This window comes from Amblyomma mixtum, chromosome 2, assembly GCF_055824585.1.
Source record: "Amblyomma mixtum isolate Tamu chromosome 2, ASM5582458v1, whole genome shotgun sequence".
NCBI lineage: Eukaryota > Metazoa > Arthropoda > Arachnida > Ixodida > Ixodidae > Amblyomma > Amblyomma mixtum.
The window spans coordinates 318,636,871-318,664,866 of NC_143013.1; the positions used below are offsets into that span (position 1 = coordinate 318,636,871).

Here is a 27,996-nt window from a genome sequence, read left to right on the forward strand (position 1 = left end):
TTCTCAAGGCCAGCCACATTCAAGGCAAACAATTCCGGCAGTAAACACAGAACGGTTTGCAGGGTCTCGGTAAAAAGTTTCTGTATTAGTATTCGCGATACCGCCAACAATTCATTTGCGCTAGTGCCCACGTGTAAGTTGAGAGATGTCAAATTAAGTGACTGACAGAACTTCTGCACAGTTCGGCCCTAAACTGTTCTGCTGAACAGTGAAAGCTCTCTCTTGAGCTAAGTTTTCTTCGCCAAAATAAGCTTCAGACGTCCATCCAGGAGAAGTACATTAGCCATAATCTAAACAGTGAGACCATTTTAAGTTTCGTGCCGGTGGTCGGCGCTGAGAACCGCTGAATTCACTTCATGCAACGTTCGTATATGTCTGATCGTCACAATAAACAGTTCGACTACGGCGATTGTTATATAAAACAGAATTTGCATGAGCACGTGATAGAAGAACAGATTCACAGTCGTACACACACGCACCAACTACACAGAGTCGTCCACACACTGAACCCACACGCCGCTTTAAGAGCCTTTTTGCTTCTCGTGCAGATGGACCCGTAGTCAGTGGGGGCAGGTCAGCGCATGTGCCTGCTATAGCTTTGGCTTTTTAGAAAACCGGTAATTCTTGAAATACGAGTCTTGTCTTCGTTGCACATAGACGTGTGTTCTGTTTAAGCCTGTGCGACAGCACAGCCTCTTTATGTATATTGCACTGCTTCGCCCACTCATTTTCCGCCAAACATTCCACTTTTGTCAGCTATTGGCACAGGCCGAAGCGCTTCCCAACTTACCGGTCGTGCAGGCTGAGTTCACCCAGCGAAGAGCCACCAAGTCGGGCGCCCTTTTTCTCCTCGTTTGGAAGTGTCGTTCTTGGCACTTGAGAACGTCTTCAGCCAAACAAGAACTAACCTAATAAGTCTGGACCGAAGCCGCGGTTTAGCAGCTCGTCTAATTCTGCCGGCAGCGTCGCCTCGGCCCGCGAAGACCCTGCAATACGAACCGGGCAGTGGCGAAGCTGAGACAGTCTCATCCGATCTTCCGCAGACTTCGAAGGCGCCACCCCGAAGGAAACCAGCGGCGCTTACCTGGGCCGTCGGCGGCCAGAGAGAAGGCGCGTGAGAGAACAAACATTTTTACTCGTCGAATGCAAACATAGTCGTGTCGCGTTGAGCGCGCGGCCGCCGGCTGCATCGGGGGGCGGCGCACAGCAGCAGTCGGCGGCGGTCTCTCCTCGTCGCCCCGGGGCGCAGCACACAGTCTTGAGCAATCAGTGGCAACTTCCAGATAGTACTTTGAGGTGTGGCCCGAAAGTCGCGCAGCAGCATGACGCCACGTGTGTTGTTCTTTTGTCCGCCTAGACCTATGGTCCGAGTATATAGAAGAGACTGTACGTATAGATGCTTGGGGGCCCGCTCACGTGGGCTTGCCGCGGTGGATCTCGATGACCTTGTCCTGGTCCACGTACTGGAAGATGTGCGGCGCGTCCAGTAGGATGCCCACGGTGCCCGCCGTGGTGACCGCGAAGAAGATGTACAGCTGCAGCCGGTCGATCACCATGGCCACGTACTTCCAGTCCTCGCGGATCTGTAACGGAACGACGCGCCACCTCTGCTTCACCCGAACTTTTGACGGATAGCCTCCAACCAATGTCCTCACAATGTCCTCCCGCCTCATGTTCAACATCGTGCCGTTCCGTCCCCCTCGTCAGTATTGTTCTTAACTGCCATGCTTTTCCCGTTCTACACTGCGCTGGGACTCAAAAGTTAGCTCCTGGCTATTTGACCTAAGTGTGTTGATTTGCAACAAAGTGCAGATAAGCTGGTGTAGCGAATCGGTGGGCACCGGACGAACCGAAAAGCTCGAACGCGAGCAAGATATGACTCCTAAATTGCACCAGCTTGGGCGCCTGTCGTCTTCGGTCGGAAAACTGCTTTGAGTTCAGTTTTGACGCCGCTTGTGTCTGCGCGACAAACACTGAGTATTGCTATGCGGTTTATTGCATCGACAAGTTAGCCTACCAAGTATCGTAATAATTACGAAAAAAAGGATTATAAAACCATGATGTCTCATAAAAATGACGAGCCCTCCCTATTCCGCCCTTGCAAAGAACAAGCAAGCTTGGTGACAGAGGCAGTATGGGCAAAAGTGCTTAGGCCACACCGATGCTCTGGTTCTGCCACTGAGTGGCGCCTAACGAAGCTCAGCCACACCGCGACATTTATACGTAATGCACATCTCCTGCGGTACTAGGTTATTTCGTAAAGCGTCTGGTTTCCATTTTTTTCCCTTTAATTATTTATTCACTATTAGCAGGCTATAAAATACCAAGGGTAAAATAGCAAGCCTAAAAACATGAGTGATTGGAGGTCACTGGGAGAGGCCTCCGGTAAAGCCAACGAAGATGATAACGATTAGCATTGTGGTGACGATGGTAATGAAGATCCCTGCCCTTCCTCCTCCTCTTCTCACGATAATGAAGCCCTCCCAGCATGTATGAAATATCAGGTATGCAACCAAGATGCACAGACAAATGTTTAACACATGAGTGAAGAGTAACATAACGAACCACACGATAGAGACAGCGCAAAATGCAAAAGGACGTCGAGAAATATGGACCAAGCGAACAGCGTTTCTCGACTAACGGCGCTCGGCCTCGCTGTAAACTTGTCTTCTGTCCATGTATTACGGCGAAAACAGCAAGAATACATCGTTAATGCGGATACTAATGGTTTTTCAAACTGCTCGGTGTCCGAAATCAATGCACACAACCTGTTCGTTAATACTACAATAATGCTTGGTCTCGCTGGCTGCTCTGATTGGCCTGAGTGCAGGTGGCAAGCACCCATGCACCTCACTAACTTCCGAATTAAACAGTCAGAAGAGAGCGTACAACTTGTCAGAAGCCACTATAACGCTATGACAAAGCAAGCGCGAATTTGACGTGCTCCACATGCAAGTAGTTAAGTGGAGCACAGCCGAGACGAGCATGGCGTCGACAGCGCGACTGCGGCTGTTAAAAGCACTTTTAGGAGAGCTTCCTGCCAGAGTTCACCATCCGCGCTATGACCAGCTGCGGCATCAACTCGATGGCTGTTTTTGTTGGAATAAGGGATCCTCTCCACCGCTTCGGCCGTACGAGGCTCGACATCAGGACTCGTCGAAAGTAAGTGCGCGCAACGACACCCCTTCGTGGGACTCTAATGGACACCTTGCAATGTGCTAATCTGTACATAACCCTTTACGTATTTGCCAAATGTTGGTTTTGTTGGATTGTTTAAAAACGCTAATTCTTCTCACACCACCACCATTCTTACGCAGTTTTCTCAAAGCTCTTTTGGCCAGGAAGTGCAACTATGTCATGCGGATATTTCAATCAAGCTTTCCATGTAAAAGAGTCAATTTATTGAGGTGGTAGCTTGATATAACGTCGATAACTTGGCGCACCAAAGCTCCACATTCGTGTGGTCGTCCTATTAGAACGAATAATTATGGACGCTTGATATGAGGCTGAATGAAATAATTCATCCACTCTAAATATGGCAGCTTTACACGTGCTATCTACCTTTGCATATCTTGCAGATTCAGTGCGTGCTCAAATAAAAAGTGAAAATTATATAATTTGGAGCCTGTGGTTGTACTGTCTCTGCCAAACCCATTTCTGTCTCGTTTTCAGCTATTGCCACAACGCCAACAAAGCCATTGGTAGGGATGTAGCTCGCTCTTGGTTGCGGGCACTGGTCACGAGGCAAGTAAGCACAACTTCATTGGAGCAAAAAAGTGAAAGATGGACTGCGTTTTAAGCACATCTGTCACACATCGTAGCACGTTACATAGTGGCCGCAACCGCTTCAAACACGACAGGGAACCGGGTCGGTGCATTATTGCCACTGTCTGCCGCACTAGCTGTAGGCTTGCTCGGCTCTCTTGCGTTTCCTTAAAAGAGATCAAATTAAAAAAAAAGTGCGGCCTTCTGACTGTGTCACTAAGCGTAAATGTTGCTCTTATAGAAGCCTACTGGCATAATTGACAGTGGCGATGATTAAACATCACCATCCGTTTCTGTGCTGTCGGTTTATGTGCTGCAGGCTGTCAAGCGGCCTCACTTAGTTACAGTCGTTAAAGGTCGTTTGAGCATCCAACCACAGTTATTACTACTGCAAATAAACTTCCAAAAAAATGTTCTGTACTCATTCTGCCTCGGCTGTTTTCATATCCTTACGTCCAACTGAGCTCAAAAATACTTGGCATTTCATCTATTTTTTTTTTTTGGGGGGGGGGGGGGGGGGGGGGGGGGGGGGATCGACCGATCGAGGTCGCGGGGTTGAGGTGAGGGGCCCAGTTCCGAAGGTCGCTAAAATACAAATTTCCTGGACTCACACTGCAAGAAACAGGAAACGCCTTTTAGCTGCTTTTCACGCGCATCGTGTTTTGACCAGCGAAAGGTGGCCCTTGTTCAGCGCAAAGGACGCACGTCCCTTCCATGTTGCCTTCCCTCGAGTGAAATGCTCGCACGCACAGCTCTGGCGTACGGGCGACGCACCACCGGGTGATTTAATGAGAAGGAGAAATAGGCAACTGAGGACCGCGTATTGCAACTGTTTTTTTTTTTCTAGAGCCATTAATGATTCTGCCTCTTTGCTGCTGGCTGGCCCCGCCTTTGGCACCGAAACCAGCGAATGACATTAGTGAACAGTTCGCAGCCCTGACGTCACATGTGGCCAATGTCAATGGTATCCGGCCAAAAAAAAAATCGTTAATCAAGAAGCTCGTCACGACAGAATAGTGCCCTATGTCGGTGCTCCCAGGTATTCAGTAGCAGTGCGACGGAATGTAACCCGGAGTGCGCACATTCATGGCCTTGGGTGCCTTTTTAGCTCTCGAACGTGTAAATGCGTGCAGTAACGTAGCGGAACGAAGCCATAGGTACAGTAGTCGAGAAGAGCTCGAACTGGCAACAAGCTGGCTATCCGCACACCGCAAAAGTACAGGAGGAGGCGCCCCTTAACTTTTTTTTCGCATATTAAGCTCCCCGAGTGCACCACAAGGAATGGGCGAAACAAGTGCATCGACGCAACATGTGTGTCTACGGTCTTCAGTCCGCATTAGTCGCCTTTCGCCTTGTCTAACACTTACGCGCTGAGCCCTCACGAAAACTGTACCTGCAGACGAGCGAAGACATAACAATATGAGTTCGTAGCGCAACCGGCCTGAATATCATCGCGATGAGCGATCGCGATTGTTTCGTAGATTTCATTACCGTGTCACACCGTGCTGCTTGAAATTGCAATCATATTTCTCAGTGCTCACCGCAGCGGTAGCCTAATCGTATAAGCATTCCATACGGGAGGCGCGGAGTGCGATCCCCAGTGCCGCCAGATACCGACCCTTGCCTGCTGCTTGGCTTTCCTCGGGTGAAATGCTTGAAAAATCGGTCTATGGCCCCACCTTCTGTAGCCGAAAAAATGCTTTGCGTCATGACGCTTTTTCGTCAGAATGTGCCCTTGCGCCATAAAAACTCATTATCATCACTATTACATTCCCAGCACGACTGCAGAGGTCTTAAGAAGCAAATACAGAGTGGGAATGGGCACCGGTGGGAATGTTGAGAGCACAGAAAAGTAGGGCCTTCAGTATACTTCCTAAGGAGGCGGACGTCTCTCTTTTTTATTTACCTGTGCCGCACGGCAAGCGCAATCTTACTTTCTCACTAATCGATACACGAGACAGAGCACACATTTATTCCATGTTGTCTTCTGTCACGATTTATGTCAACTTTCCCCTAATTTTATGACTGCGTTATCTGCAGCGGAAAGCACCCTAGAACTCCGGCAACCTAACAGGACGAAAAGTTCGTAAAAGAAGCTTGTAGCATTGAGAACTACGTCCTGTAAAGTCACATTACGAAGGGTAAAGTCGTCCTTAACGCAAACTTCACAGTCCTCTGCTGTTTTCTTCACTTTGCTAGCTTATGGCCTCGTACTGCGATCGATATCCGTCAAAGTGTGCATAAACTGTGATCGTATGTATCACATCATTTAAATAATTCGCACTAGAATAAAAAAGGTATTTAAATGTTTTGTGCATTTTAAACGCACGACAAATGCATGCTTCTTTTTTTAGATCCTTGTGACTGGAGTGCCCCGTCACTGCTCTTCGCAGCCAGCGTCACACTACGGCCTCAATGCTTATGCAGTGCACACTACGTCACCAGCGTTCATTTCATCTACAGACAGTCGGCGCAGAGCAACAAAAAATGTACCTGTCGCAAAAATAAATTTTTTCACACAGTTTCCTGGCACGCATTTCACATGCTATGTTTGGTTAAAATTTCAGCATAGACAATACGCATGCAATTACTCCGAGCGGGTATCGCCCAACGTCTGAGCAGGAATGATATAGGCAGTGATTATTTTAATCCAATTCCCTTCTCTCTTTTATCATCCGTCGTACCGACAGGCCGATTCCGGTGATTGCAAAATTGTGGCGTAGCTTGTGCCAATGACGAATAACAGTCCAATGAAATTGACATATAATCGTTATATTACAGCCGCGCAGGGCCGACATAATATAACGATTCATTACCGATAGTATTTAACGTGTCGCTTTTCGTGATTAGGTCAAACGACTCCATGGCCCTGCCATCGCAGGCTTTGAGTCAATCAAAAAGAATAAAGAAAATAAAACGGAGTGGAATCGAAATGGTATCGATGTATTATGCCGGATTTTATTCGATCTCGCATAAAAAGATTTTGTGGTTTTGTGGGGTTTAACGCCCCAATGCGACTCGGGCTATGAAGGTCGCCGTAGCGGAGGGCTCCGGAAATTTCAGCCACCTGGGGTTCTTTAACGTGCACTGACATCACACAGTACACTGGACTCTAAATTTCGCCTTCATCAAAATTCGACCGCCGCGGCAGGAATCGAACCCGCGTCTTTCGGGTCAGCAGCCGAGCGCCATCACCACTGCGCTACCGCGGCGGCTCGCATAAAATGGGGCAGCCTAGTGAAAGCTGTAGCTGAAGTCTTGGCAAGTGGTGTTGTGTTGTGTTGGGCTTAATGGCGCATGAGCGGCTAAGGCTATCATGCGCCAAGCTCAAGTGGGCAGAGCAATTTCTGAAGCTACACTGCAGCGGTGGCCTAGTGGTTTGAGCATCCGCCTTGCATGCGGGAGGTGCAGGGTTCGATCCCCAGTGCCGCCGGGTACCGACCAATGATACAATGGGTACAAGCTTTCCCCTGGCCTGGTGCTCGGATTCTATAGAGGGTGAAATGCTTGGCAAACCGGTCTTTGACCCCATCTTGAGAAGACGGAAAACACCTTGTGCCATGGCGCTGTTTGGCCCCAGATGCCCTTACGCCAAAAAAATCCATAACCATCATCATCATCATCAGTTCGTAAAGCTGTTCGCACGTCAAAACAGTCCATGCTTGCTCCGGTTCTTTGGCGGCCGTACGCTCTGCTGTAACTACTTACCTGCACGATTGCCTGCGCGAGTCATTCTTTATTCAGATCGAGTGTCGAGGCTAAGGGTAACTCGAGGATGTTTTAACTGGGTAATTCCGGTATCTCAAAGCCACAGTGCAACTTCTAGCTTCCTAAGCATTCGTAAAATGCAGTCAGCGAAGACAGGTCGGCTCGGACATTTCTGAACGTCGATGTAAGCTCATAAGCGTCTTCAACACCTGACCTAAAAGCACTGTGCAGCCGGAAGAGATCATAAGAAATAAAAACACTCGCAAGTGGCCTCAGCATCGAGACTTCTTTCCTCAGCCTGGGTGTCTGATATGTAAACGCGAGGACATTGAAGCCGACATTCACCACTTGCTGCGGGACTGCCCTGCTCTCAAGCCTACAAGAATCCGGCACCTGAGGGTCGCAGGGTCTTTCATCGCGCAACCTTGCTCCACATACTGCCTGGACAGAGGGACCATACCATCCCTCACAACTGCACTTCATAAAATCAGCTAACCTATTTCCATTACTTTAATCATCACTGAATTCTTCATCACACTTTCGCCCGTTGCTGCCAATGAGGCAATAAATCTCGATTAAAAAAATACTCTTAATTTTAGCCGCCAGTCAGACAAAAACATCGTCAAACCAACTGTGCTCGAACTACCGTCAGCCGCGGCCACGACGAAGTGTCCGTCCACGTCGCCAAAAAACCGAAACGCAGAACAAGGTCTAAACGTATTATTATCCCCTATCATAAAATTTCTCTTCTTTGCTGCTTATGGTGCTCCCAATACATAAAATTTGGAAAATATGGCTGAGAACAAAACATAAGAAATGCCAGGCTGGTGGCACTGGCCGTCAGCCGGTTTCAAAGGCGACACACGTAGCATCCATCCCTCCGTGTGATCTCTTTGAGAGATCGGAATCATGGGCTTAAATTCGCTATCCTGACTGGGCGAAAAAGAAAGCGGGACAGAATCTGAAGGCGGAAGGAACTAAGTCAGACCCTCAGAAGTACTTACTGACATCATTTGTCGCACAAGTTCGACGACCTTGAGCGGCATTTTCAGTGGCTTTGCGAAGTCTACGTACACTGAGGGGGCAACGAGACATTTCAGCGGGCATGAAAGCGACGGCTGCCATCCAGAGGGCCACGCACCTGAATGTACTCGTCCTCGCAGCGTAGATGCTCGGCGATGAACTCGATAGCCTCGGTGGCGCGGTACGCCTCGGGGCTGAGGTAGAGCACGTCGCCCGCGGCGGAGTCGCGGCCGTCGGCCGAGTCCCGTCGGCCGCCGCCGCCGCCGGGGGGCGCCAGCGCCGTGGCCGCCGGGGGCGCCGCTTTGCGCGTGCAGTTGGGGTGGTGCACGTCTGCCAGCTCGAGGCACTCGGTGCCGTGCTTGGGGTGGGGCGGCGGTGGCGGCGGCGGCGGGGGCACCGCGGCCGCGGGCGGCTGCGCAGGCGGCCGCGGGTGGTAGTGGTGCATTCCGACGCCCGGCATCTCCATCATCCAGCGCAGGCGCGTCTTGTGCGGCCGCTTCATGAGCAGCATGGCCGGCAGGTACTTGAGGAAGAGGACGCGGATCCAGTTGGGCATGCGGTGCGTGCGCGGGCCGCGGAAGTTCCAGTTGATGATGATCACGGTCACCAGGATCGACATGGTGTTCATGAGGAAGGTGAAGAGCAGGTACTTGGCGATCAGCGGCAGCACCAGCGACGTGGGCGGCAGGATCTTGGAGACGAGCAGCAGGAAGACGACCAGCGAGAGCAAGATGGAGATGCCCAGCGTCACCTTCTCGCCGGCTTCGGCCGGCAGGTAGAAGACCAGGATGCAGAGGAACGAGATGAGCACCGTGGGCAGGATCAGGTTGACCGTGTAGAAGAGCGTCTTGCGGCGGATGGTGATGTAGAAGGAGATGTCCGTCTCCGTGGGCCGCTGCTGCTTGCTGTTGTTGTGCCGGTTGAGGAACGCCGGAACCTCCACGATGTCCCAGGTACCGCTCTTCCAGTAGTCGGACAGGTCCACCCAGTAGTTGTCGTTATACAGCTTTAAGGACACTTGGTCGCCGTTGAACGTCCACGAGCCGAACTTCATCACGCACTTCTGCTGGTCGAACGGGAAGTACGTCACGTCGATGGTGCACGAGCTCTGGTAGATGGCCGGAGGCACCCACATCACCTGGCCGCTCGGGTAGATGAGCACGTTCGACTTGTAGCGCACCTCGTAATTGCCGTCCGCGCTGCGCACACCAAGAACAACGCGGCTCACTCTCCCTCTGACCTTGGACACTGAATTTGGCCTTCATTCGGCGAGCGTACCGGAGGTCTTTCTTCTTATAGGCTATAGAGTGCAGAGGCCGTCATCACCTGCCCATTTCGCAAGTACACTGCTTTTGCAGAGCTGATCGAGACGATAAGCTGCACTGCCATTCGCAAAAAAAATATATAAGAATATAAAATTATAAAAATGTAAAATTTACGAATCATAGAGGGAAATTGCAGCTTTTTTCATTAAAATATACGTTTACGTGTGTTGGTTGCACTTTTAAGAGTACTCATAAATGGTTAAAATTGATATACCGCCAACTGAAATCCCAGTCAAGTCAATCCGCTTGCTTTTCCAACCAGCATCGTAAAACATGTTCGCACTCACTCCAGCCTTACTCCAGCATTGCTGTTTAAGAGGAGAGAAAAGGCCTGGCCTTGGCCATAAGCAGCACAGGTTTTACATGTAGCCGAGGAAAAGCTTGATGCGGCGCTAAACCTTCTTCTGCGACTGCCGCGTCTGCAATGCTTTTATCCTGTATATTGCAATAATTTTCCATTGATTTTATTTATTACTGTTGAGCCTAACGCACCAAAGTCGAGCCAAAAAGCGGTCAATAGGACAATTTATGTTCCAGCAGTTATTGTCAGGCACCGCGCTTGAAATACAACCACCTCCATACTACAACTTGGCCAAAAGGCTAGGGCCACATCGTACCAGACCTCCAATCTTCCTCCCAGTGATGTTACGCTCGCAATTGGCGGACATACTGTGCCTTTTGTGAAAACAAGGTTTCAGCAAAAGTGATCACCCGGCTCCAGATCGAAAGCGCAGGAACAGGAGAGGGTTACGTCCTGAGATAATTGTAGTTTTATTTACGAGAACGTTTTGAACTGCAAAAGATCTTCCGTTTGGCTTGAATGTTGCTGGTAGTACGGCAGAAAAGGCGAATCCTGTGGCGATAGGTGCACCAATTGGGCAAGGCGACTGCACTGCGCGCGCCACATTTCTGCACGCTAGGGGAGCTGCGGCGTAGTGACGTGAGAAGCTAATACTAGAGGCACCTGACGCAGTATATTTATGATGCCTAAATACGTACAAGATGCAGGCTGCGGAAGGTTTTACCCTCTCTTGGTGAGCACTTCCGCTGTCCTGAAAGTCGTTCAACTGGTGCAACAATTTAGGCAGCAGTTTGAATACAGTTTGTTTTGTGTGATCCTGGATACGCCCCCGTCTCGCTTTTATATGGACAGCGTGGAAACGGCCTCGAGCGGATGCCAAATTCATCGACTGCCTCACGCAAAATGTACCAAGGCGCAGCGCAGGCATACGATGATTGCTGTCACGTCCAATTCCCACAAACGCTAACGCAGGTGAGATATTTTCTCCTACCAAGCTGACATCGCAAAATGGCTAAAAGTCAAGGCAAACATTTAAGCCAAAGTTGAATCGTTAAAGGAGAGCAGAGAAACTAAATAGCACAAACTTGAAATGGGAGGAAAGCTTCGGTGGGGTGAAAAACCTTTCGATAAGCGGGCCCACCTGGGCCCAAAGTTGCCTTTCTTCAAACTTTTGTGCTGACGATGTATTTACTCCTACATTGTCCCGAAACCCTCCAAACTATTTTTTCTTTCCCACTCAATGCCTTATTGCAGTGTGGACCGGTGGTCTTTCTTTGAAGACGATGCGGACGCATCTGGGGCGGGATGGGAGGGAGGAGTTCGCTCACTTGTTGAAGAGCACGATGTCCGGCTTCCAGACCTTGTCCGGAGGCAGCCGCAGCACCGAAATGCCGCCGTAGTCCGCCTCGTCCCACTTGAGCTGGTAGTCGGTCCAGACCTGCGGCCAGGAGGGTGGCTCGCTCGAGAAAACACGAACGCCCTCTGGGTGCCCGCCGCGCACTAAAGAGAATCCGGCGCACTTACCAGCTGCAGCCACACGTTGGACGTCATTATTTGATTCTTCTCGTTCTGCGAAGAAAGAAATGTGGACGAGACACCACGGTGAGGGCACGTGTACAACATAGTCATTTGTTCCTCACTAGTTAAGTGCGAAGTGTACCTTAGTGAAAACCCCCATCACTCTCTATTTTAAGCTGGAATCGCATCATAATACGTTTACGATGGCCATGCAAGAACTTTGTGCACCGCTGAGCGTCGTGGCCGACACTCTTACTCGCCTGCGCATAGCCATGCGCTTTAAGTGATCACTCCTCCGTTTCGTTAACCACAGTTTAAAAAATAAATAAATAAAATCGAACGAAAATCAGACATGGCTAAAATGACGCTGGTGCTAAACACTGTTTCTTTGGCCAGGACTTCTAATTTCAGGAACAATTCATTCAAAATGCGAACAAACAAACGCCGGCAGCAAATGCGATTGCAGTCTTCTCATACGATGAAGCGCCATCATCACATAGGCGACCTGAATACGACAGGTGGCCTGTTTCAAACGCAGACAGAACGTCCTCAGTGTGGCTACAACTTTAGTTCTAGTTCACTCGATGAATTCCCAAGACAATATCAGTAGCTTTGCTGTGGCGTGGGTGTTTCTCTTTTCTCTTATAGGCGACAAAAGGTGGGCGCCGATGGCGGGATGTGTTTAATACTAACAAAAGTAAGTATCCCCAGGCTAACCGTAGAACGTGCAAGCGATTTCAAATGGTCCCACTGATATGGATGTCCAGTTATCGAGCTGGTCTTTGCAGGCCCGGGCTAGATATCATGGGTATAGAGTTGTGCCAGTTCCTATAATCGCCCAGAAGATTTAACATGCGCTTCCCTAACCCTTTTGCCCCATCCCTTTTCCCTATGTAAGCCAAAATGCCATCCTTCTGACTAAAGGCTTTTCTTCCTCCTCGTGAAACACATGCGGCCATGAGCAGATTTTGGCCCGAGACTTTCATGCTAAGTGCCGTCGAGAAGACCGCAGTGGAGCGCTCGATCTCAGGGTGGCAATGTTTTACAGCCCGCAAATTTTGGTACCGCGCCGCCAGGGAACGCTGAAATCGTTTGCTGCTCCCTCCAGCTATTCTGCTTTCGCAGCACAGACCCTGTGCGCTGTGATTCAGAGCTCCCCTCTCTTTATGCAGCGTCTGGCTCCATCTGTTATGTACTTGCGTAGATGAAGTTTGGATCGCTAGTTTCATTATACAGACTACTGCATGGAAGCACTGAACAGCTAAAAAGAAAAAAGCTTCTCTCCGCTTTATCGTCACTACACTCCTGGGGGCTGTTGTGGATTCCCGTTCTTAACACGGCGCTCAAGGATACGCCTCGTTTTGCTTTTTTGTTACGCTTGAATAGCTATGATGATGACGATTATGCTTCTGTAGTTCTTTTCTTTTAATTCCGACGTTACAGTATGGACACTATAAAACGTAGATGAAAGTTTGTCTTAGGCTATAGCCCCTTTATTACAGTGATTCGGATTGTTGAGCGTTTCTCATAGCACAGACCTATTCGAGTAAACAACCTCCTGCCTCTCATATGAAATTAGACCGCGAGGAACATGATACGCCGTCCTGTTGTACTGAATCGTTTTCTCTTATCATTTCCTCCTCGCGCCCGCTTTACGGCGTTCATAATATGACAGCGCCTCAAAAGACGTGGCAAGAGTGCGAAGACGTCTCTCCGGCCACCAGACGTCACCAGCTTCGCAAAGACTCCGTCATGTCTGTGACAATATCACCCTTAGCGCGGAAATTTCCTCTCCTCTTGTTTTCTGGCCCACATCCGAACAAACAAACGGGTTCTGGGGGAAGGGCGTACGTACCACGTTGATGAGCTGGATGAAGGACAAGCCAAACTGCACTTCCACCGTCATGTTCATTATTTCCACGGGCCGGATCAGCTTGTTGTAGTCCCGAAAAAGATCTCGCACCAGCCGCTCCTCGTCTTCAGATGCCAAAACTGTAAGGGAACCGCAAGTTCACTTAAACAAAGCTCGTACGGCCTGTCTTCTTTTCTGTACACTCTGACATAAACTGCGGTCCAAGCTGTCAAGTTGTCCACGCGACCAGACCAATGCTCTTCGCTTTCATTCAGCCTCGCAACAGAGCGCTAAAATTAACTTTCACAATCAGCATTCGCCGGAGCTGGAGATGGAATTCATGGGGAAAGGAAAGAAGCGCTGACTGTCTCCCTCCACGTGGGCACCAGAACCACTCCTTGGGGGAAAGGTTGAAGGAGTGAAAGAGAGTAGAAGAACTACATTCTTTCAGTTCACTTGCACTTCATTCTGTCTCCCCCTCCCCTCTTCCAGAGCGCTCCGCTAGGTCATTCAAAAAAGGCACCCGTGCGGTGCGCGATGTCAGTGCATGCTAAAGATCCCCAGATGGTCGCAATTGTTCGGAAGCTGTCTATTACGGAACCTTTCTCTTTCTTTTTCATTCCCTCCTTTCTCCCTTTTCTCACGGCGCGATCGACGTGTCCACGGAGAAGTGAGACAGTTACGTTCCTTATAACAAAAGCCATTTGAGTGAGGCCCTTAGGTCGGCATAAATTCAGCGCACGTGTGCTCGAATCTGTGCTGCCATAAAACACCGTGTGCCTACATACGACGGAGCACATAGTGTACTACCAAAAGTTGCATGTCCCACCAGCTTTTTCGGGGCAGTCCTACCTAGATTCAGAAGCGTTCATAATTTTTTTTTTCCTAGTGACTCTATTCGTAAAGCGTCCAGTATCACCCCATGGAGCCACAATCGGCATCAAGTTTAAAATAAGGATCCGCGCAGAAGCCACACCGCCGCTGGGGCTGTCTAAGCTATCTGATACCGCAGTGTGGCAAAGATGTGCGCACGTGCACACAATCTGCCATTGCTTACTCTCCAGCTGGTCTTCCACGATGTGGCTGCGTGTACATAGCCAAGGCTGACGGGATTAACGTGCGGAGTGAAATTAGTTTCTAATAGAACGCAGACTTTAGTCAATCTTTTTTACGAGTATTTAGTGCAATTCTTGCCTCCGCGCCGTTGATCACTGTAGAGAATTTGCGTAGTCAAAGCTGCTAGGCGGCGTTTTCGCGAAAGCTTACTTGCGAGCAGTCGCGAACGACCTAACTACCGCCGTCTCGCATCGTCGAGGGCGACCGATGGTAGGGCTTGCAGTCCCTTTACCGATACGCTGGCCATTTTACCGATGCCGCGTTCCAGCAGGGCGTTTCTCGATTTATTTTCCCGCTTTATTTGGGACAACAGCGAGTAACCATGCGAAAAAACGGGGTTGTACATACGGCGTAAGCGATAACTCCCACCTTCGAGGTTTTCTCCACATACGGCGCTAGTGGAGCAACGTTAGCGAAGAGAAGAGAAATTCGGCGAGCTATCCACATCTGGTCACGCAAAGCGTCCTTCGTATCACATGAGTTGCGTGCTGTTCATGCACTGCTGGCTGCGCGTTCCCGCAGATATTTCGTTAGCGGTGCACAGTACACAAGCACGCGGCCTCCGAGTATAGTGTGCGCAGCAGTCACAGTACAGGAATCTCTGTTTGCCCGTTTGTCGCAGAACACTCACCTAGGAAACAATGCCGTCAAAACCGGCGCTCAGCTTTGTACATCCCTCAAAGAAGCAAAGTTGGCGCAAAATGCGCAAAAAAGTTGGCACCCGCAATACAAAGCTAGTAGTGGTAACTGAAGATAAATCCGATAAAGAAGGGGAACAAAATTACCTATAACTCCAGTAGTGCAGACGCGAGTAATTCAGTGCGCAAGATGGTATCTTTCTCTGTGACATAAAGCAACCAACTTTTTATCCTCTTACTTGGAAGCAATGCAAACTGAGCATATGCATTTTGTGGCAGAGCAATCAAGCCGTGTGAGGCCTTGACAAAAAGCGCCAGTAAGCTGGGCGATGTCTCAGCACGTTAAAGAACCCAAGGTGGTCGAAATCTATCCGGAGCCCTCCACGGCGGCACCTCTTTCTCCCTTCTTTCTTGAACTCTCCCCTTCATCCCTTCCTCAAGGCTCGATTCAAGTGTCCGTCGAGATGTGAGACAGTTGCTGCACTGTTCTCTTCCCCCAAAACCAATTTGGGTAGGCCTGGCGGGCGTATTTCGATGGAGGCGGAATACAAAACGTCCATGCGCTGTGCGATGTCAGCGCACGTTGTGCTGGTCTAAATTAATCCGGGGCCCTCTAGTACGGCACCCTTCATAGCCTGACTCACTTCGGGATGTTAAAACCCTACTGCCCTCCTTATGCTTCTGTATTCCGTCAAAAACCATGAATTTATTTATTTATTTATTTATTTATTTATTTATTTATTTATTTATTTATTTATTTATTTATTTATTTATTTATTTATTTATTTATTTATTGCTTGTTGGTTTTTACTATCCTCACTTAAAATACTTTTGTAGGGTTGGGATATAAAACAATGATAGGCAACACAAATAAAATGACAATGCATACAGTCGAATTTCAAAATATCGCAAAAAGGCAAAAGTATGAAAACCAGAAGGACACTCTGCAATCAGACAAAGATCTATAATTTCGGTAGGAAGCTATTGTATTGTCCCGCACTGTATTGGATTGTACTGTATTGTATTGTATTGTATTATGCTATATTGTATTGTATTGCGTTGTATTGCATTGTATTATATCGCTTTGCATCGCATTGTACTATCTTGTATTGTAGTGTACAATATCCCCATTGCACTGCATCGCTTATTGGCTGAAATAGTCTATAATCATCGCAAGTACTTTAGCAAAACAAAGTGTCGGGCCTATACTGTTGGCAGAAGAGTAGAGCGTGACACTAGACATGGACTTAAAACAAAACAAAAAAAGAGCCGAACCTGGCAGGCGCTCAACATCATATCCGTGAATCGCTATGAACGCGACGCCGAAGCGCGATGAGCGGCGGCCCGCCTGGTTGCTGTAGCGATGGAAATGACGCCGCCTACTCGCACGGAAACGACTGGCAGCGGACAGCCGTCACTTGAAGTATTCCGCTACGCATTATGAAGGGCTGTTTCAACCGGCTCTGCATTCTTGCAAAGGCGAAATGGGAAAGCAAACCCAGCGAAAACAGAGTTGGCAACCACAGCCTGTTTGCTTGTATTTTCAATTTTCCCCATTGAATAAGTTCCATTTGCGCGCACTGATTTATGTCCTTTTAGCACTAAGAATTCACCAGGCATAACTGTTTCCCACAAGGCCCGTTCAAAGGCACTGCTCCAAGACGAAGCAAAAACGATAGCAATGTTTGTGACTGATGTCGCCCCAAACGATAAGACTAGCGACAGTGAATGAACGCGGCTTGCGTATATGTACAGTCTTTGTCAAAAGTAACCAGTCTGCATGGTTTTGCTTCTCAGTCGTATATTTAAACTATTATGCCAGCCCTCAAGCTCTAAATCTCTGTATGGTAAGGAGGACCCCTGTCCTGACCTTCAAAGAACTTTTCGACCTTAGGGAAAGCCGTATAGGCTCTACTATACAAGTGATAAGCAAACCATGCAGCCTGGTTACTTTTGACAAAGACTGTACGTATATGCGCTGATTTGCCCGTGTTATGCGGTATGCTGAACATATATTATATAGAGAATTTTAGCGCTGTGTTACTATATACCGTGCCGACGGGCGCTATAGCATTACACGTGCAACCGGCGAATGCTCATTTCCTTGCAGGCTCGGTAACAGCAACAATAGAGCGATAATGGTAAGTTCCTCCTATATAGACACATGCACGTATTACACGTGGTAAGCTAGCGTCTAACGATAGCAGAACGCTGTAACGCTACGCTAAAACCCTCCGAACCAAAACCCAGTGTCGCTAAGGGACCGAGCATTCTGGTGCTTCAAACCCATTCTCGCTGACAAAATTGGCTACAAAACGGAGTGTATAACATTCTATTGCGGTGTTTCAGGGAGACGGCAGAAGACGGGGTGGGCTGTAGGGAGGTGTACACTTCTGTTTATGTTCATAAACTGAGGAGTGTGTGTTCTTGGAGGGCGACCTTTCCTGCGTTAATTTAAGCTTCGTTTCCAGCAATGTTTCAGGGCATCTTTCCGAGCATCAGAAACATTGGTGCACTTTGAGAAACCGCGAGAGAGCGTGTGCGTAGCGCCGACTACACGGTGTTTTAATGCAAAATGCGGTTGAGGGCTGCTCCTCGAGTTTTCCAGCTACACCATAGAAAGTCTGCAATGAGTGTCCCCCCTCCCTCGGAGTCTTCATAATAGGTATAAACGTCACCCCGTATGTAGAGCCGGAATTAATATATCCGCAAAGCTAAATGTTATCACTAACCAAACATGCAATTTGTAAATCAGTTATTACATTTGTATAAGTTTTATAGGCTAACGAAGTCGCAATAGCCTTCGCAAAAAGTTGCAAAAAATGTCTTCGCTTTAAACCCTTGTAACTAAAAAACGGCATTATACGCATAGTAACTGATATTGTCCTAAAGTTCACTCTTATCGTTATCTAAAGATATAATATTTTTGTCGCTAACTTTGCTTTGATAAGGCGAGGCCAGTTGAGACTAGGTGGTAATAGCAAAAATGCACATGTCGAGCTCCTTTCTAAAGAGACTCGTCAGTCATAATCGTCTCATCCGCCGTCAGCACACATTATGGCCATCATCATTATCATCGCCTGTATACTCTCGGCAAAGCGTAAGCTGAGCGGCAGTCGCAGCGTCGCGACGCGTTCCCTTTCTCCTTCTCTCCTGTTCTCCTGCTTCGCTTCTCGCTCGCTTATTCGCGGACCGGCCTATTAAGGGAAGACGGAGCTTTCATAAGCTATGAAACTCCAAAAAGTCAGATACAGGTGTTGCCAGCGCCGGTCGATTTCGTAAGTAAACTGCCGTGCGTCGAGATAGTAATTTGTGCTCGGGTCCCAGAGGTCAGGCTTCACTCCCATTCACTTTTCTTCCTTTTCTGTGTGGATTATAGGAGTTTGTACTGAGTGGAGGGAAAATTTTCAATGCAGTTTCCTCGGAAATAAATCCGCCTCTTTCTGCCGGACAAACATCAACACACCCAGAAACAGCCATAGACTCGATTTTTACTAGGAACCAAAGTTGGATGGAGTCGTCCTCAGTGCCCCTTATAAGCATGCACTATGCACTAGGTAAATCCGTCTATAATTTAGTGCGAATGAACTGCGTCCTGCAGCAGACAGATTCAAGGTGAGCAAATCGGAAATCAAGAATTTTACTAGACGAGCTGAAGAATACATGCATAGCTATAGCGAATGCGACGTGACAGCCCAGTGCACGGGAAAACCAAATCCAACTTTGGATCGCCCTGTATCGGTACAAGATGCAACCAAGGCGCTCCACGGGTTAACCAGAGACACCACCCCTGAGAAAGAACGAATTCAAAACCGGTTGCCCAGAAACATGGATGGTGCCTAAATTGGGGGCCTCACCGTATTCTTCAAACACAACTAGGAGAACGGCATGCTCCCAGAAGGGTGGAAGCATACAGAGATTATTGTGATAACCAAACCTGGGAAACCTACAAGTCTAACCACTCTGAGGGCAATATCCCCAACATCTTGTATGGACAAGTTGCTTGAGCGTGTCAAACTCAAGCGCCTAAGACCCTTCCTAGAAGGTACAGGGGCCCTCCCTAACTCGACGTTTCGGTTCAGAACACACCTATTAACCCATAACATGTTTTCACAACTCAAAGGAGGACTCCTAGATCATCCATCGAACCTCAAGCACTCCTAGTGCTAGACTTCAAGGGGGCGTTTTGCCATGTCAGTCATCAGCCCACCCTCGAGAACCTGACATGTACGAACTACGGGAGCAGAACCTTCGAGTACGTCAAGACTTTCCTGACAGGTCTAACACCTTACCGTGGGCATAGGAGAACTGAGGAAGGTAAATCAGAGTACGTCGCATGGGCCGATCCAATCACCAACTCTATATTCAATACAGCATGCGCAAGCTGCCAGAGCAATTGAAACGGATGTCCGGCATCCGCCATGCGCTCTACGCAGGAGATATAACCATCTGTACCGTAACGCAGCCTGAAGGATACAAACAGGAAGCACTCCATAGGGTTGTAAACGTGGTGCTAGAATACGTAAAACCAGAGAATTGCAGTTCTTCGGTGGCACAATCAGAGCTCCTGCTACTGCGGAAAAACCCGCCGGGCAAGTGTCAAGCACCAGTGAAGATCTACCTAGACAGAAGCGTTATACCCAAGGAATCTTCTGTGCGCCTATACACACAGAAAGAACGAAGCACAACACTTCCTTTTGACACAAGCAAAAGGTCAAGTACTGAGGATGATCAGTCGTGTCAGCAAATGACACCAAGAGCTCCAGAGAGGGGACGTTCTACGGCTCATCCAAGCCCTAAGCATCAGCCGGATCATTACATAGCCCCCTACCAGCTACTGAATCCATCAGAAATTGAAAAGGTCGATGTGCTGCTAAAGCCTACGAAGTAGCCCTAGGACTAACCACGGCCTTAACAAAGCAACTACACGTCATCGGTGTCGCAACCACCACCCGGAAATTAATTGAATCTCATTTAACCAGCCAGCAGCAGAGACTCCTGCTACATCCCACTGACAGACGCATACTCTAAACTCTCAGCCACCAATGCCCGGTGAACTGCCACAGTTGCACACCAAGCCTGTGCACAACTGGATGTTAGCGACCAGATTAAACTCGCTACCATACGTGGAACATGCACCCAGAATTCCACAAACGCCACAGCACAGGCGCGACTATGCGAGAAAGCACAATCAGTCTGCTACACTGACGCGACTGGCTACACCGTAATCGTTATCGACTCTCAAGCTGTCTGTCGCTCTTACTGAACAGGCTACCCCTCCCCAACAGCCCACCGGCTACTAACCGTCCATCAAGAGCAGTTTAAAGATATACAACTGTCTTCGACCTCTGGCCACCTTTCTCTAGCCGCAAACCAGCGCGTCCAAGCTGTAGCGCGAGCAAGCACACTACAAACACTGGGAAAAGCAGGGAGACTGAAATAGTGGGAAGAGGAGTACGGACCGCCGTCATCGCCATACTGTGGCCAAGCCTTCGCCCAGTATACGGACAAATTTCAACACCATCGCCTCAGCGGACAGAGGCTTCCACCATCGCCTCTAGCGAAAGGAAGCCGTAGCTTGGCGGTTGCTTCAAACGAACACCTACAGGCACTTACATGGCCAGCATTATTTCCATAACAATGTCTTACAATTTTCCAAGTTTCAAAATTTTTGTCTGACAATGTTAGACGTATGAGATTACTACGCAAGTGCCCACTCAATATCCATACGCATGTCCCTTTTGCGGCGCCTTATAAACATTATACCATACCACATGGGTGTGTCAGGATAATTAGGCAGTCCCGCCAATTCCCAAACCAGCCGCTTTAAAATGCGAGGCCCTGCTGCTCAGCTCAAGCTCGAACGACCAGCTTTAGCTGGTAAGTCGAGCCCGCTTAGCAGCTAAAACTGCAAGAGTCTGCCGGAGGGAAGGGGGGGGGGGGGGGGGGGGGGGGGGATAACGTGGACATGAACCTGCGAGAATCAATAAAGTTTACTACTACTATTACTAATACTAGTACTCCTGACCGCGAAAGCGTAGTGTTCTTCCAACGAAGGGAACACTTATTGTTCCGGATTTTGACGTGACAGCCTTCGCGTCGCAGAAAACGCGGCGTCGTCGGCGTCGTTGACTGTGAGCGACAAATTCCCAGAGAAGCAACATAAGATGCCGGTGGCCACCTTGGTCACGTGACCTTGTGGCGTCATCACAACCGGCCCACTGGATGGTAGGCAAACGGCGCACCGTGGCAGGTGACAGTTAAATTAATGATTGGTCGCGAGAGGTTGCTCGGGTAGAGCAAACTGTGTCGCACAAGCCCCCCCCCCCCCCCCCCCCCCCCCCCCCGGTGGCAGCACCTGCCATCGCAGGGCAGTGGCGCATCGCTTAACCGCTGCACCACTGCGCCAGGAGTGGCATGTAGACCCCCAGGGATCTATCAGTGTCAAGCAGAAAATAACCAATTCTCCATATATGGGAATTAACCCATCAAAGCTATCGCGTCATACCCTTAAGGCGGAGCTTAACTGTCCCCTCCAATTTTTCCTAGTAAATTATTGGTAATTTATAGCCACCTGTGCACAAACTGCTTTCGTTTTATGTACATGAAATTTTAAGTGCACTCCTCTAGAACCCTTGTCCATATCAAGGCACAGATCCCATCGACAATGAACCTGTATATTCTGCTTCTGTCCTTGTATTGATATGCAAGCTGTTTCAAAAATCAGCTTACGCCAATTGCTCTATACGCCCGTGTAAACCGCTTAGACAACTGAACCCTTGAGTACACAGTACGCATAGAGTCACCCGATTAATTAGCATGCTAGATGCAGGGTACTTCCTGAAGAGAGTCGTTGAAAAATGCTCAAGGGAAATATGCTATCCGAAGGAAATAGAAAAATACTTGAGCGGCTTCTTTTTTTTTTTCGGGAAATTGTGATGAGTATTACTTCCTTTGTACCGTTTTACTGGTTTGCTATTATAGAGCTCAAATAATGAAGTTATATTGAGTGGATCAAAGAAATAGTTTAGTCGCGATGTCTTGCAGAATGTCAGCAATGTTTCTTGTGGCTTTTTTTTTATTTATATTTTGTCTTTCTAGATTAGAGGTAGGCGTAGTACCCCAGACAACGAAAGAACAGTTTACAACAGAGGCGAACATTGAATTACGTATTATTAGTTTTATATTCTGCGGCAGGAAGTAGCATAGTTCACTTAAGATGCCAACAACTTTTGATAATTTGCATACAGTCATACAGCATAGGTTGCCCCAGACAAGTGCTCTTCAAGATATACCCCCGACTCTACATGACAGAATAAATATCACAGATGACTTTATTCTGTGGTCTGAAGATTACGTTGTCTATGTTGATTGCTAATGAGTTAATGGCGGATCAGCTCTGAAATATTTTTAGGGCCACTGGAAATAGAAAATAGGCTAGTATGAAAGGTAAATAGCAAAGATGTCATTCATATAAATAATAAAACGTAACAGCCCCAATAAGCCTCCCTGCGGAACTTCCGCTTAAAGTGGTTGCAAATCATAAAATTCGTTAAGATAACTGCTGCTTGTGAGATGATAACAGGACTTTGGCATCTTGAAGAAAACGACACGGAAGCGATAGAAGTCAAACTTACCAAGCATTGTATCATGATTTCTTTAATTGAAAGCATTTGAAGAAACTATGACAACACCAGGGGTTAGCTACTACTTTCAATAGACCTTTATATTGGTTATTGTATATATAAAAGCGCACTTTCTGTCAAGAGGCCTGTTATAAAAACTATGCCGATCGAGGGTATATAAGTTATGTCTGTTGCAAAAACTTATAGTTCGTTTGTACAAGGGTTTGTACAAGGGTTTGTACAAGGGTTGAAAAATGTAATGGATTGATAAGGGGCGATATTTCTATAATATATTTTTTCCGCCATCTCATTACAAAATAACTGGAATCCTAGCAAGTTGCATGGTTTTTTGGTAATACGCCCTGCAGAAAGCGGAGGTTAAAGGCATATTCTAAAACCCGGCAAATTGGGTCAGTAACCTATCTGAGTTGCTAGATTACATCAATTGCATCCCGTGTATGGCTTTTTCGAAGGGCGAGAAAACAGCCTTCAATTTCCTTACTGTCCGCAGGGGACTAAACGTCCCCGCTGCGGTGGCTCAGTGGTTATGGCGCTCGGCTGCTGACCCGAAAGACGTGGGTTCGATCCCGGCCGCGGCGGTCGAATTTCGATGGAGGCGAAATTCTAGAGGCCCGTGTGCTGTACGATGTCAGCGCACGTTAGAGAACCCCAGGTGGTCGATATTTCCGGAGCCCTCCACTACGGCGTCCCTGAACTGCCTGAGTCGCTTTGGGACGTTAGACCCTCATAAACCATGATGCCTTTCTGAACAAAAAATTAAGCCCTGACTGTCATAGTCAGGCCTTTCTTACTGTCTTTATTTCTTTTCTTTTTTTAGTTTTTGCTTTTTTGAGGAAAGGAAATGACTCAGTATCTGTCTCACATCTCGATGGACACCTGAACCGCGCCGCAAGGGAAGGAATAAGGAGGGAGTGAAAGAAAGGAAGAAAGAGGTGCCGTAGCGGAGGGCTCCTGAATAATTTCGACCACCTGGGGATTTTTATCGTGCACTGACATAGCACAGCACACGGGCGCCTTTTCAGTTTCTCCTCCATCGAAACGCGGCCGCCGCGGCCGGGTTCGAACCCGGGAACTCTGGCTCAGTAGCCAAGCACCCAAACCTCTGAACCACTGCGGTGAGTTTCTATCGTTCTCAGGAAAAGCGCTAGTCGATTCATGTATGAGCTCTCCCTAATTGTCAAGGAATTATTTGCCGTTTTACTTTCGTAGACCATCACCACAACAGGGATAATGTACGAAACCTTAGCACCTTGGGATACAGCTCAAATGTATACATGGCCAGGGCCATGTTACCACCGGCCGACCTCTCCTCCTTTTCCTCTCATTAAAATTCCTTTCTCTCTCTCTCTAGCTCTGACGCACAGAAGGAGGTGCACTGAACAACGATATCCGCCACACCAATGTTGCCGCCCTTTTAAAGAGGCTGCTCGAAGCTCCTCAGTGAAGCTCCCTCACTACACACCGGAATCAAGGCTTGGTGCTTTGAGCCCGGAATAAGACTGTTCGCATTTCCTTCGTCCCCACCGATCCCATCAGTCATCGCACCTTAGTAAATGACGTCGAAAACTGCAAGGACTGTTTGCAACATTCGCCATAGTTTTTGACTGCTGGCTTCTGTGATAGGCCGATTTCGCGTTCGCAGATGTTAGAACGGCTTTGTGCATTTTCTTGGGAGTGGGAAGTATGCGCTTCGTACAAAGTTGTTCTCACTTAAGCTCCGCAGGTAGCTGTAAAACGAGTCTGTACTGAGCTCGCTGGTTCATAACTATTTGAAAATAGCAGCGTGAACAGGGCTTACTCGTGGTTTTTGCTTTATGTGTATCTGGCGTGTTTCGCTATTAGGTTGACGCTGCTCTATTCAAACAGCTAGTCCTGCGCTTTGGCTACTATCTTCGTGTGCGCTATAGTGACTGCACAGCGTACGTGATTCAGTTAAAGACGAGCTGAAATCTCGTGTGAAAGGTTTTACTAATCCAGCACTAGCCTAAATCTGCGCACCACGCCTTTTACATGTTGCTGCTCATTTCCCTGGTGCTGCTGGTATTAAACTATCTTATCTTTCATCCTGCTCCCTAAACAACGTCAGCTCTTACTACTAAGCAGTTCTTTTCAACTAACCATTAAGACAGCTTTCTGCTATTTCTCCCAAGCCATCTTTTCTCACGCTTTCAGATTGTGTCATCTGTGCAAAGCTTTACACACGCACACAGTTCTCGGAGATTAGATCAACGTGGGGCTTTACGCACAAAGCAAATATTAAATACCAAGTGGAATTACCACCCCATAGTATAAGAAAGTGCGACTCCAGATTTCCTTATTGTTCTCATTAAATACGTCCCGTCCAGGTTGTTTCTTTACGGCTGCTGCTGCAGCTCTTTGCGATCAGCTTAGCCTTTAGCCATATGGTTATGGACACAACCCATTACTTCCTTCGCTTCTTCTCACCGCACAGGTCCACAGAGCTAAACGCCTTAGTCAGCGTCTGCTGCAAAACCACCAACAAGACAAACTTCTGCGAAAACGCAACACACATATCAATTCCAGCAGTTGAAACCTTCCCAGACGTTTTCTTGCCATGACACGTAAGTGTTCATGAACGAGATGAACGCTGCGCTCAGCGTCAGGTGTAACCTTCAATGCAGCAATTATGCCCTATATATCGTCACATTTGCATTGCAATTTTTTCTCCTGTGAACGACCTTTCACTCATATCTTGAAGACATTCAACTTCTTTGTACGCTCTCCGGTCCATTCCAGATGCCAGTAAACGGGGATCATGAGAGGAAGTTACTGAGAGCTCGTCGGCGACATCGACCGCTGCAGAGGCGAAAACGCGGGCTCGGGCTGAAACTCGCAGACGTGTTTCGGGTGCCCGCTCTCGAACGTGAAAGGAGCGCATCGATCAGACACACGCGGCTCTGCGGGCGCTGAGGGAGAGGCGCGGGAAAGACGGCCGCGCCCGGGAAGACTGGCTCGCCTCGCGACAAGCTCGCTCATTGACTCAGTGATTGGGAGGCACCGATTCTTCCACTAGGAGGCCATTATACACCTTCATTCAGTCCATAACAGTTTTTTGCCCCGTTACTGATGCTGCTTAGATTGCTCTTTGGTCTGCTGCGGTGGAATAGCGACCGCGTTGGCAGTGAGAAGGAATAGCAGCGATGGCTTTAGTAACAGCCGAACCTACCGACAATTGCCTGCAAGGCAACGCTGGACCTTAGCGAAAAGGCTCATTTTCATGCGATACGGACAGAATTATCGAGCCGCACTCTCGCAACTCGGTGTTTGCACATCATCCATTGCAGAGCGAATGAACTCCAGCCAGCATCTACTTTTCTAAAAACAAAAATATCTGAGTAGTGAGACCATCATAAGTTTTCCCATAATCCTTCTGGCTCAGAGATCAGGAAGACCAGAGCTTTAACCCAGTGGACCATGCAAGTAACGTAATCCTTACGGGCAGCGAAGCCGCCGCTTGGGATATGCCTTCCTTAAGCCACTCTCACGTGGCTCAGTGCCGCGGGTGATTCGGCGGGCACGTGGGAGTTGAAGGGTTGGTTCGCATGGGAATGAGCACGTGGCGATCCATTGCGCGCTTCGTGTGCAAGTCGATGAAAGAATGCGCGGCGGTGTAAAACGCTTTTGAGAACGGTAACTCGGCGCAAGCACATGAAGCTGGTGAGGCTTCGCGCGGCTGGTGGTATCCGAACGTGGCCGCTTTTCCTGCCTTTCGGATCGACTGGTGCACCACACCAGCCGCGTACAACTTGCGCCCGTCTCAGTGCCGGTGGCCATGGTGGGGGCACCCTCTCTGCCCTGCCGGGCACTAGGACTCGGCGGGCGCCCTCTTCGTGCGGCCCGCGGGTCTTGCGCGACGTGCGAGCCTGTTTTTCCGGTCCTTGGTTGCCGGTCGCGCAACCGCCTCCTTCTACTGATAAAGCTCGCTGCTCGTGGACTGCTCCGGTAGCCCAGTGTGAAAGGAAGCCCGGGCTCGGCGCCCGCCGACCCCGTGGCGGCGGCAGGGGCGCTCGCGCGCACCTCCCCCCTCCGGCTGTGCGGCGGCGAGGTGCCGGCGGCGGCCACCCGGGTGTCCCCCCGGCAGCCCCCGAGCCCCCCGCGGGGCCCGCGGCCGGGGCCCACGTGGGCGGTCCGCTGCGGCAGCGGGTCGTCGGCCCCGCGGCGCGCCAATGGCGCGGTCCTTAGGCCTAGCGGCTAAGCCTGGCCTCACCTGGCGCAAGCCGCAGGGCCAAGAGCAGGATGGTGCAGGCGGCCGTCATGGCTGGCCGGGGAAGGCGGCGGACGGCCCGGTCGACATGGCGGCGGTTAGCAGGCGGCGGCGCGCGGCGCGGTGCCGCCGCCCAGCGCCCGGCTGCGCCCATCGCGGGGCCCCATGGCGGCCCTCACCGGCATCGGCCGAGCTCGCTTCTCCCTGCTCCTCCGCTGGCGCCGCCTTGCACCCGGTCTGCGCCGCCGCCGGGGAACACGCTGCGCGCGCGCAGCCACCACCATCGACCCGCGGGCTTTCGCCCGCAGCGCCGCTCATTGTTACCGCCGTCTGCGGAGGGGGGCGCTTCCGCCGTACCCGGGAGGAGCGCGACTCGCGCGACCCTCACGTGCCAGAGACGCCCGGCCTTCCTCCCTCGGCGGCGGGGCAGCTCCGACCCGGTGCCCAGCGCCGGCAAGCGTAGAACCAGACTCGCATTCGGTTTTTAATTTATAGGTGCCCCTCCTTGACCTGTTATTAGCACGGATCACCCCATGACGCCAACTAGCACAGGCACCTCCCGATAATGTCTGTTTGCGACGTGCGCAGAGCAGAATTACTTACAGCTTTGAAGTATCCCTAGTGTTAGCTGGAGAGGTGTATCGGTGGCAAATAAGACAAGCTGAAGCGTTTTTAAGGACCCTGCGCTGTGATCGTTTTGCAATGCTAATGGTGAATGGAACTTTCTGTTCAGCCTTTTTTTATAGTCCACAAATTATTTCGTTCAACTAAACTGCCCTCCTATAAGCGCCTTCACACTTTGCTTGCAGCTTGGAGGTATCCAGCCATACACTGACGGGGAAATTGGCACAGGTAATCCGCATCACGACATCACTTAAG

At 49.4% G+C, this 27,996-nt stretch overlaps 1 protein-coding gene across 1 annotated transcript; it reads right to left on the bottom strand.

Annotated features, from left to right (window-relative positions):
* On the bottom strand, positions 1-27,403 carry nAChRbeta1 (nicotinic acetylcholine receptor beta1). Its single transcript, XM_089575222.1, has 6 exons — positions 27,121-27,403; positions 13,496-13,632; positions 11,647-11,691; positions 11,451-11,560; positions 8,615-9,695; positions 1-1,583 (listed from the first exon to the last, which is right to left on the bottom strand). The coding sequence occupies exons 1-6, from the start codon at positions 27,269-27,271 to the stop codon at positions 1,413-1,415; spliced, it is 1,695 nt and encodes a 564-aa protein (XP_089431348.1). The 5' UTR covers positions 27,272-27,403; the 3' UTR covers positions 1-1,412.
* Positions 27,404-27,996: the final 593 nt, after the last annotated feature.